The sequence below is a fragment of the Hippoglossus hippoglossus genome, chromosome 5 (assembly GCF_009819705.1).
Source record: "Hippoglossus hippoglossus isolate fHipHip1 chromosome 5, fHipHip1.pri, whole genome shotgun sequence".
NCBI lineage: Eukaryota > Metazoa > Chordata > Actinopteri > Pleuronectiformes > Pleuronectidae > Hippoglossus > Hippoglossus hippoglossus.
In genome coordinates this window covers 3,756,805-3,768,999 of record NC_047155.1, presented here as the reverse complement: position 1 = coordinate 3,768,999, position 12,195 = coordinate 3,756,805, and the positions used below count along the sequence as shown (strand labels likewise).

At 42.0% G+C, this 12,195-nt stretch overlaps 1 protein-coding gene across 1 annotated transcript; it reads right to left on the bottom strand.

The window, feature by feature from the left end:
• Positions 1 to 226: 226 nt before the first annotated feature.
• LOC117761014 (tubulin-specific chaperone cofactor E-like protein) lies at positions 227 to 6,566 on the bottom strand. The gene is made up of 9 exons (XM_034584562.1): positions 6,527 to 6,566; positions 4,528 to 4,712; positions 4,033 to 4,172; positions 3,569 to 3,750; positions 2,640 to 2,896; positions 1,853 to 1,979; positions 1,625 to 1,741; positions 1,393 to 1,504; positions 227 to 743 (listed from the first exon to the last, which is right to left on the bottom strand). The coding sequence occupies exons 1-9, from the start codon at positions 6,538 to 6,540 to the stop codon at positions 510 to 512; spliced, it is 1,368 nt and encodes a 455-aa protein (XP_034440453.1). The 5' UTR covers positions 6,541 to 6,566; the 3' UTR covers positions 227 to 509.
• Between the last annotated feature and the right edge of the window lie 5,629 nt (positions 6,567 to 12,195).

The window sequence follows — 12,195 nt, the reverse complement described above, 5'->3', positions numbered from 1 at the left end:
AAACGTTTTTTCCATGTTTTCATAGTGTCTTTATTCACTTGCTGCTGTAACACGGCACATTTCTCCATCGTGGGACAAGTACAAGATAATCATTGATTTTCTTTACTTATTTGATCTCATCTTACTATTATTTGTGTTCCTATTAGACAAGTATGTAGAGGGAAGGAGTAGAGAGGGTTAATAATGATCGATGGGTTCATCTTTCATTTGTAAATATTGTTTTATTCCTCTTTTTATGAAACATTAAAATATCAAATGATGAATACTTTGTACCATTGCACATTTATCGATCTGTCTATAGATTCATATATTTATTTGTAGGAGCAACCTGAGAATAACACAAGTTGGCTCAACAATGTTTGTGATGTTGCGGTGCTATAAAAATAAATTGCAATTCTCTCCGTTCCAACAAGGGGGGCTGATCCAGATCATGCGTATTCCAATTATTCTGCAATGCCAGTTAACCAGCAAATAAATAATCAAATCAATCAATCACTAAAGAAGTGACTCTAATCAGCCAGTTTGACAGCCGCTTTCCTGTTGGTCTTGGGTACCACCAACAGTTGATCACCATCTTGGATGCTGTAGGAGTGGAGGGCCCGGGTGTTGAACTTCATTTCCTCTGGACCGAAGACGCTGGTCCTGTCGATGTAGTACAGCCTCATGCTGTTGGTGGACAGCTGGACCACCGTCGTCAGCTGCTTCTTCAGCACAGCTACTGTCTGGTCCAAACGGATGGTCAGCTGACACACAAAGAAACAGTTTGTACATTGTAAGCATTAAACTGATGCTACTTTCAAGTCGAATTCGAAGGTCGGGGCTCACGGACACTTGGGGGACACCACAGGAGCAGTGAGGAGGCCTTTTATGTTTTTATTGTTGTCTTTGAAGATGTGGTCCCCGAGTTACTTCAACTGCATTCGATTTTGGTGCAAAGCTGTTTACACCTGCAAGTCCCAAAGTGTTTTGTGGACTCAAACACTTTGTCCACCCCTCCATCGGCTTAGTGGTGAACTATCCCTTTAGGGCCTGAATGAAATATCTGGGTTTGTGTCGTATGGACTGGGTTAAAAAACAGCTACCTGATGGTGAGACTGGTGAGAGTGAAACAAAACAAAGAAGCTGCCAACAAAAAAACTAAAAGCTAAAACAACAACAAAGAGCTGAAAGAGGCTACACACACCTGAGAGGAACTCCAAAGTCACGTGATTCATTGTAAACATAAAAACATATTGGGAGCATCAGCTGTTCTTAGCCACTGGCGGTGAAAAGCTATAAACCTTTACCACATGGACATCTGTCTGTCCGCCTGTCCAAAATTAGATGAGATATATCTTATCAAATCAAGCTGTTCTACTTTTGTGAACTATTGTGAACTAATGCTGAAATCACCTGTTGCACTTTTTCTTCACAGTGAACCTCCACCTGGGCGCAGCAGCGAGGTCGGAGGTCAATCTCGGCAAGGGGCTCCAGCTTCCCATACTTGGCGACCAGGGAATGGTATCTGAGGAGGTTAGGAGCAGGTTGTGCTGTCAGTCTTAAAGCACGTGCACAGACCCCACATGACACCAACACAAGAAACTAAGACGTCTGCAGCTGGAGGTCAGACGAGAGTGCAGCGTACCTGTCAGGCAGCTCCTCTTCAGGGTAGTCGAAGTAGTAACGGATGAAGAACCTCTCGGCAGCTTCCCGCTCACAGTCAGTCACAACACTGCCGTTTAGCCATGATATTGCAGGAAGCCTGAGGAGAAGCACGTGAACATTATGTGCACAAATTCAGTGTGAAGCCCTACTGAGTGCAGGGAGAAACAAAACAAGCTTGTTTCTCCCTGAGGTCACTGCTGGGACTCACTGTGCTATCGTGAGGTGTATTCGTTCTTCTTCGGTGAAGGTCTGCAGTAAGGGGATGCCCTGCAGTTGCACCTCCTCCAACTTGGGGAAGAAGTTCAACTTCTCAACGTCTTCCCATCGGTTTAGACCTGACAAAGCAAACATGGACAGGTCATGCATTTGGGTATGAGCCGGTTGTATTAAGGTGTTTGCGCCTCCAGAGAGAAATGCATGAGGTCTAATGAACGTCCTCAAGCTGTGTTATCCAGTGACCTCAACAGAAAAAGGAATGAATGCAAACAGGTGGCATCGGATCTTTTGCGGGTCAGAACGCTGCTGCTCTAAAGTGACACGAGAAATCGTTTCCCCTCCTAAAATCAAGTGGAATGTGACCTTATCTCAGTCTGTGGGCAGAATAGGTTTCTGCTCTTAATAACATCAACTGTTTTTCTGTTGCTCAGGCTCAGCACATATGACAAAGTAATGCACTGAAGCCGATTTAAATGACTTTTTGGTATCGTTTCTCTTCCCACTACTCTCAACCGAACTCTAAAAATAGTTTCCCCACTGATCCAAAGTAGAAACAATTCCGTCATGAGATAAAAGCTGAGCTGGTCTGTGAGGAATCTGCTCTTAGGAGACGGTGACATGTTTTCTTGTGCTAAATTTATCTGGATTTATTGAGACGTCAGACTAGAACTGATGCTACAACTCGGCATGTTTGCTGTATTATGAAAAACCGAGGAGAAATTTAGAGTTTCCTACTGAAATCAACCATGTCAAACAGGCAAGTAGCTGTGTCCCCCGACCTGAGTTGTGCAGGTTGATGCTGCGCAGGTTGGGGAAGAGCCGCTGCAGGACGTCTTTGTTGTCCTGAATGGAAGCCAAGTTGTTGTTGGCCATGACCAGCGTGTCCAGGCTGGGGAACATGGAGCTGAACTTGCGGACCTCGGCCCAGTCCTGGAGGCTGTTGTGGGTGATGTGGAGCAGGCGCAGGCTGGGAAAGGCAACACTGGGGGCAGTCAGACTGCTGTAGCCATTAAGGGACAGGAACAACTCCTCCAGCCTGCAGGAGGACACAGGACAATGTGGAGACTAAATATCCAACAGAAAACTGCCTTCCTCCACTTGGAATGTACAAACTGTCAATTCTCTTCAGTGATCCACTGAATGGCGAACTAAAACGGGTACTTTGTGTAGTTTTTTTTACTTCTCTGATTTTGTGCTGCAAAAGAGAGGAGTCTGAATTAAGGGTTTTCCACTTTTGAAACATATTTCATATATATAAGTTACCCCCAGCAAGGATTTTGTGTTCTTGCTGACAGAATTACACAAAAATTACAGAACCAATTTCCATGAATCCTGATGGAAGGATGGGACATGGGCCAAGTAAGAACCCGATTAACTTTTGGCATAGATCCGGACAAAGGGGCAGATACAGGAACATTTCATTTCCCTTTAACATTATGAGTTAGTACTTTTATTTACATTTTCAAGGATTTCCCTGGAAATAATTAATGGATCTTGATGAAAACAATCAGGCATATTAAGATCTAGAGGATTTAAATGTGTTTTTTGTGTAACTACCACCAGTGTGTCGCTGAGATAATGTGGATTCAGTGAGGAATCAACACTTAATGTGTATCTTCCATAGATTTAGAACTACGTCCCATTGAAAATGATGACATACAATGATTTGGTGCAGAATTTAAGGGGCACTGTTTGGCCTTATTCTTACTCAGGTATCTCCCGAATGAGCAGCAGCACCGTGTCCCAGGACACTTTGGTGTTGTTGAGGCCGAGACTACGGACCCGGAAGAAGGCTTTGGTGCACCATGGCTCGAGGGTTACTCCTGCCAGCGGGTTGTAGCTCAGGTTCAGGGACTCCAGGTTTGGGGTGTTGGAGACAATTTTATTGATCTGGAAACAAAAATAATAACATTGTCTTAATTTGTCCCGAAGATTTACACAAAACCACAACATGGACTTTACTTAGTGGACAATGGTGTAATCAGAGACAGTTACTGCTTATCAGGATCTTTATCGCTTCATCACAAAAACAACCTCTGCTAACACATACAGGATGGGACTGTCTGTTTTCTATCCTTTTATTATACGACTAATACTTAAGCGGTGACAATTCATCGTTGCTTTTGATCTTTTACTCTTTTAATGGGAATAAACAACTTTAATAAACTGCACCTCGTGCCAGTCCTGCAGCTTGTTGTGGGACAAGTCCAGCTTACTGACATGAGCACAGAAAGCCACGATCCACGCCTGGTCTCCTGCCTGGCTGATGCCCCAGCTATCCAACACCAGCACACTGGGCAGGTTCACACGGTCTGGAGGGGAGGTGGGGGAGGATGGGGAGAAGAATGGATGTGGATTAGTTGGACCCAGGGGCAGGTTCACACAGGGAAAAGAGCGTATTCAATGGTCTTACATTTGGGCAAAGTCAGCTTAAAAATAAATGCAATGAGTCTAAGTCTAAATTACATTTCATTTAGCTGATTCTTGTTGTTCTGGGTACAAACCCAAAACAACAAGAATCAAAAAAGTACAATTTTCTTCAAGAAAGCCAAACTACAAAGTGCTATAAGTAAGAGCCATTTAAGTGCTACTAAATTGTGCTAAACTAAAAAACTTAATTTGAACGTTACATAACTTTATCTTTTAATTTAACAAAGCCCGACTCACCTTTCAAAGGGGAACCTTGAGGACCTGCGCTGGGCACGACCACCACCCTTATATCAGGTCCTGTGCACCACGGGAAGTTCTCTGGACTGTACCGTTCCCTGATCACCTCCACAAAGGTACGACCATTTATGTCGTCCTGTGTCTCCATTGATCCGAAGCGTTGCATGGCCTCCCCCTCGGCTGATCTGTGGTGTGGGATGAAACTAAGATATCACTACATGTCATTAATAGAAGATTAAAGTCTTATTGTCTTATTGCATTCACTTGAGAAAAGAAATTCTGCCCTGTTCTTCTGGATTCATGAGATGGCTCAAAAGGCTTTTTGTACTTTCTGTCTGAACAATTCTAAAGTCCTGATGTTCCTGCAAAAAGCCGACAAACTAATAACAATAACATCTATTTTATACTAAACTGTTATATTACACATACATACACATTATACACAATAGTACGTCCCAGTGTCTCAAACCCAAACCCCCAAAAAACTGGATCAAACTGCACAGACGGACATGTTTGCTTCAACGTTCTAAAAATAGACTAAATGAGAGCTGGTCTCAGAGACACTGTCCCATCTAAACGTCCTCACATTTAATCCGTCTGGAGGAAAGGAAGAAGAAAGCTGAACTTTAAGCTGAACATCAGTTGAGTGAGTGTATTTAAAATGACGAGCATGTGGTGGGCGGAGCCTCGCTGTGCAATGAGCTGCAGGGAGGCATCAATTATTTAGTGTTTTTTGCCGGAATAAAGAAACAAAAAGGATCTTGTTTCAATATCGTATTTAAGAATATAAACAGGCTGCAGTTAAATTGGGGGGTGATGTATGAAGGCAGTTTGTTACTCCTCATCTCATGAATCATGCTATTAGCAGTTAGTTTTAGACACAAATAAAATACAGATACATGTGTGTCAGCCGTCTAACACAGTGTCCTGTTGAAGTTGCTCCAGCTTTTTGCTTCTGTCCTCTCCAGCTGTATAATATCATAGTTCAGAAGAGGTGTTACCTGAAGTGATGCTCACCTGAACTATCACTTGTCTCTGTCTCCGTCTGTCTCTGCACTTGAGGGCCTGTCAGAGGAAGAGGCCAGAGTCAGGCTACATCCACACAAACGCAGGTTATATACTAGGGCTGCGAGCAGCACCGTGCGGGCAAAACTTAATGTAAATCGAATTAAAGTTGTAAAACGAGGATTACCTGCTTTTGGCAGTAGGTGGTGCTATCCCTACATGGAGACTAAGAGATTGTTTCTCTTCAGATCTATAAATCTTTCCCCTTCGCAACAGTCTAAGACATCAAAGGAATCTATGACCACTGACACCGTGACATTAAAGCCAACTGACAACAAGAAATTCTTTGAAGTGTTATTTTATGAGTTGAGTTAATTAGTAACTCGCAAACAATCAATTCTTATTTTCAATATCTTTGCAGGAAATTTATTTCATCATCCAGTATTTCAGGTATTCCCCAATTAACTTGTTTTTGATCATCACAAATCCTTATTTTAAATAATTTGGGTTAAAAATCATTTTTGTATGGGTCAAAAATGACCCGTATTCATTTTCATGAGGGTCATGCATGAAATAACACAGAAAATGAATATATGTTTGAAATAAATGTATTTTATCATTTAATATTCTGAGTATTCATGAAATATCTTGTTTTTGATTACCACAAATCAACATTTCCCTTACTTTATAAACAAACGACGCATACAGTATGTATTCACTACAGAACAGCTGCCATTCATTTCACACAGCTGCTTTTGCACATCTGATGCACGTGAGTCTTATTTTACAATCCACTTCAAGTGAGAAAGAGAAACATGTACAACACTAACTAGCTGTTAGCTAGCTAGCTTCTTTTCTGGCTAGCTAACCATAGCTATATCAACAAAATAAAACTTGACTGATAACAGTATATACTTAATAGACTGATAGATATGCATTTGATTTTCTTTATCCAGAGTGTTAGTATGGCTGGTCACAATCATTTCAGACTTACGGTTTAATGTTCATAAAGATGCTGCATAAAGAACAGGATGAGGAAGATGAGGAGGCAATTCTTGGTCTTGACTCTGAGTCTGAAATCTCTGATGCTGAGGACCTGGACTATGTTCTACAGGATCAAGCTGGAGTTGTTGGTGTGTCGTGGGATCCAGCTCTCCTAGATGAAGAAGGCTGCTTTGATGACATCAAAGATGACTCTTCTATGTCATCAAAGTAGCCTTCGATGACATAGAAGTCATCAAAGGAGCCTTCTATAAAAGAATTTAAAAGAACGTTATATTTAAATACTTTATGTTTACATCGGGAGCGGGTCCTCTGTACGGAGGCCGCCATGTTTTTTTTACAGTAGTCCAGAGTAGACAAACTAAACCTTTTGAGTTTTTATGACAACTGAAGCTACCACAGGTTCTCTGTCATGTTTGGAAGGGGGGGGGGGGGGGGGGGGGGGGGGGGCTGAGGTGAGGGTGTTCAGCTGCAACATCAAACTTCACCACTAAATGTCACTAAATTCTACACACTGCACCTTAAATTAAAAAAAAACTCTACACAATGAACATAATAAATCAGTATTACCTTTCCAAAGGGCCAGTGTCTCAACTCTGAACTGTGGTTGGGAACTCACTGGTAGTTTGCCTCGTTGTCTGGCTGGTAACCAGCTGTCCGGTCCTTTCCATTGAAGAAGGATGAGGAGACGTTCTCTGTCCCACAACACCTGGGTTTACTACATCACACACATTGGTTTACCTCCTTAAAGGATCAGACCTGTAACAAGTGATTACTGTAAGACCAATTGTTTAATTTCCACCTGTGACCAGCAGGGAGCAGCAGCTGCTCCTCCATGCAGTTTATTCACAGGTCACAGGGAGCAGCAGGAGAATCTCTATGCTCCAGAAATAAAAACTAGAAGTATATAAAATAAAAAATAATAAAATGGTAAATGTGGTATATTTACTGTGTCCTGTGTCCTGTGTCTTTCCATTGTGTCTGTGCTGTTAATCCTGTGCAGCAGGTGTTGGGTCTTTACTTAGAACAATGGCACACACTCACACACACAGACACACACACCCACACTGTTGTAGTTTATCGCGATTGGTCGAGTATGTTCATCTGTGGGACTTTGATTCCAAGGCTCCACCCTCTATCACCACTGTACAGACATTGGCTCCAGATGATGTCATTGGCACAAGATGGCAGTGCTCGTTTCAGGGATTCTTTGGCTTCATTTCTGGACATTTTCTTCATATACAGTCATTCCCTAGCCCCTTGCCCTAACCTTAACCTAAACAAGTCATGCATCTAGCCTCCTCCATGTTAGGAGGTGGGACATGGACCAAGCTACAAAGTCGAAGTTCACTATATATAACTTTTTTCTCAAAGGTTGTTCTTCACACTGATGTTGGTTCAAGTGTTTATGCTTCGGATAAGTTTGGTTTTAATTAGTTATTTGGTGATATAAAACCGGGGGGAAGGTCATGATTGACAGCTGAGACTGATTGGTCGAGTGCCTGTAGCGGCAAGACCTCGATACCGTGGATCCATCCTGAGATATTTTGGCCTCATTTCTGGGTAGTGGGGGGAATTGGAGAAGCGTCGTCCATCTTTGAACACAGTCTATGGTTCACACTTAGACAAAGACACACACACACGTTTACACCTCAGTGTTGTCAATTCAATAACCTGCTTGTTGTCATGTAACCTGAAGACAGACTTCCACCCCCCCCCCCCCCCCCCCCCCCCCGCCCTTTGTATTTTCCACCCCTCCAGGTAAACTGTATTGTGGTCACGTGATCAGGTCCATGTTAGTGATCTGACACACCCAGTGGAGCGACAGGCGCCGCTTCAAAAAAACAGAAAGGATCTAATTTCTTTGAAATGCAGCTAACGTGACTCCAGACTGATGAGCTCAGTCGACTCGGTTCAAACACTGATCCTGTTCACTGGTGCAAGAATTCACACGTTCCAACCTGAGCCATTCGATCCAGGACGTCTGCTTCAGCATGTTGACATGAAGACCTGCTTCCAACAAGAGAACAAACTAAACACAACCAAACAACAAAATCATATGGAAACATGTGGCAAATACAAAAACAATGCAAAACTGAAAGCACCAGAAAACTAATTTTAAGGTGCAGTGTGTAGAATTTAGTGATATCTAGTGGTGAAGTTGCATGTTGCAGCTGAACACCCCTCACCTCACCTTCCCCTTCAGAACATGAAAGAGAACCTGTGGTCGCCTTCAGTTGTCATAAAACTCAAAAGGTTTAGTTTGTCCAGTCAAACATGCAGGGAACAAAGACGAACGGTTTGACCTTTGACCTGTGTGGGTGTGAAAGGTGCACTCTCATCTGGTATTTGGTTGAAGCTGAAATTGTTCCACCTTGCACCTTCATAATTATTAGTATTATTATTAATGCTAACATCGACCCTTTGAGCAACAGAGTCATGTGTCACAGAGCAGAACCCTGTCAGTGTCCTGCTCTGTTTATTTATGTCCCACATAAATCCATCCTGCACCGAATGTTTACTGCAACGAGCCGCGTCTGTAAAACACGATTGATTTAACAAACTGCACATAAATTTGAAGAAGAGAGACGATGACGCGAAACAAAGACGGATTAGACAGAACCCGGGTGAGGAGAGGGGGAGACGGGGGAGTGAGGCAGTTTGCTCTCCCCATGACAACGGTATCCAGGTCACCTAATTTAACACTTTATTCTGCTCTGGGAAATTCCTTCCCGGCCATGGTGTGATTTCTTTTTAGAGGCCGTACTTACATGACGTACACAATAATGTTAACACGATCACATGCACACACACACACACACACACACACACACACACACACACACACACACACACACACACACACACACACTGGGATTGTGTGGGTCAGACACACTCAAAGTAGTAACAGTTGTTTTTAGAAGGGGAATGTTCTAAATGAAGTTAATACAATGATCCACTTTACTGGTTAAACTTGGATGCGGGATCATAGACTGGCTTTAAATACGGACGACACAATGTGTAGAGCACATTTCAACGACAAGGAAATTCTTCTACATAAAACAATAAATAAACGGTATCATGACAAAAGTGAACGCTGAAGCATCTTGATCGCCCCCTGATGGCTGGTCATAAACCCCGCCTCCTCCATGTTAGCAGATGGGACATGGAGCAAACAAAACAAAGTCAAAGATGGTGTGTGCCATTTTATGTAGTTCTCATCACACTGATGTAAGTGTAAGTGTTTCTGATAAGTTTGGTTTTAATTAGATACTTGAGCTCTTGGTCGAGCTCGTGCGTTGGCGAATGCAAGATGGCAGCGTTCGTTTCCCTGATAGCTAAGCTTGATTTCTGGATCGTGGGCGGAAGTGGAGACCGTGATTATATAGGACGTGGTGTCTTAGATCTCATCTTGATTTCCTCTGGATATGCGCTTGAGTGAATTCTGAAGCCTAAAAAGAGCCGTGCATCACCAGAAGGACGACCCCTGACCCCTCTCGTGCTCAGCGAGAGCCCACCAGTGATTTTATTTTGTATTCTTGGTTCAGCAGTTGACAGAAATTGAAAACCTGCGCTTGGTGTGACGATGACAAGATTCAGGCAACAAAGGAAAAAAAGGAAAAGTTTTACGGCACTCCGATTGTAAAAATGTCTTTGACCGTTATAGCTCCGTTATCTCAATGGATTGAAGTGACACTGATAACGCTGCTCACTGTGGAAAGGTCTGAAAGCTCTGCACGTGTGTGTTGTCTCTTTCATCCTATGTCATGCGACGAGTTTTGACATGTTTAATCTGGACGCGGGGGTTCGAACTTGTGACATTGTGGCCACAAACATATGTCCTTGTATTTCAGGTGGCCACCACTGCTGCTGCTTCGTTAAGTGACTTCACACGTTCACAATGTTATAAAATGCACTTAAATGTGACTTTATTACAGGATGTAACTTCTGTTTACACACACACACACGCGCGCACACACACACACACACACACACACACACACACACACACACACACACACACACACACACACACACACACACACACTGTAAGGTTTATTGGGCTGACCTTGTTATCAGGTACATTTCCTATTCACCAGATGCTGAACAGTCTTTCTTTCTTTTGAAGTTTCAGACGTTCTGGATTTCACCAACTTCTTCGGCTCGTACCGATGCACGTTAGCTACTTTGAGCGGCGGCTGTGTGACATGTCAATTTTTAATTGTAATAATTTTAATTGAACAGCGATTCTTTCCGGACAGTGGTGATGCTTTTATCCTTTTTCTGTCACTGCAGAAATAACGTGAGGAGATTGTGGGACGATAAATGAAAAATGAAAAACCAAACCAGTCGGTGTCTTTGCGAAAAAGTAATAAACGTCCTTCATCAAATTCCTGTGGTTATTTATTGACTTTAAATATCAATACTAATTTCAAATGTTTCCTTTTTGTCTAGTTTTGTGATAATATGATTTCCTCCAGCACGAGGTGTGACCCTCAGGATAAGTGGAAAAGATAAAGGATGGATGGATGATCATTTACATTTCACTCAACCTGCAGGTATCAGTGTTTCTTCTTATATCGCATGATCGACTTAATACATGGTTCAAAGTGTCTGATATTCAGCCCCATCGTTCACTCACCTTCTGCTTTATTGCTGTTTGTTCAAAGCTTCTTGAATATCAAATGACAAATATCACTTTACATGTTTGTTCTGTGGAATAAGATTCTTGAAAACATGTGTTTCCTTTATCGGGTTCATTTGAGTTTTGTCCAGACGACACGGAGAATTTCAAAAAGAACATACAATTAAAAAGACTTGCTACTCCCACTCTTTAAACTGGGGGTTAATACAACTAAGATGTACATGAAGTGACAGCACTTCTTCTCTTTATTTTTACATAATACACATGATGGTTATGCAGTCTGTGTCTGAAGAGGTTGCTTTGGATGAAATATGCCTAAAATGAACTTAAAACAAAGAATATTTTGTGTTTATTCAACCAAATGGGAATAACCGTGATTTCAGATGGTTTTGAGATTCCTCAGTGTTTTATAACACTGCAGCTCAGCAACGGGATGAACAAGCAAATAATAAAGTGCAGGTCACTGTGTCAGCGGCTCACATGTCTGAACTTTACACTTTCCCATCCTGTGTAAAGTCATATGCTATTTCACAGTCATAGGATCAATGGGTCTTTGTTGTAGTTTCTGAAATAGGAGGAACACAAAATGAAATAAGAACAAGTGAAGCAAACGTCGGCAGAAATGATTTATACAAAAAAAGCAAAATGCTTGAAAGATAAAAAAAGGAGAAGTAGATTATGCAGTTAGTTGTTTTTGTGTCATTCATCTTAACTCAATTCTTAACAAGTTGATCGTGTCTTTCTTAGAAATCAAATCATCGAGCCAAAAAAACATCGTAGGAAAGAATCGACATCAAGTTCAAGAAAAAGGACAAAGAAAGTGAAAGAAGGTTTTTCATCACTACACATTGAATATTTCAAATGGCAAATACCTTTTAGAACTCTGTGTAGTCAAAGGAAAAAGTTTTTTATTGGTAAACAACCTAAAGGACGTCATAATTCTCCCTGGGAACTTAATTCATTCTTCAGTATAAATCTGTGAACTCTGCAAAGAGGCTTAAACTGAGGAAACAGAG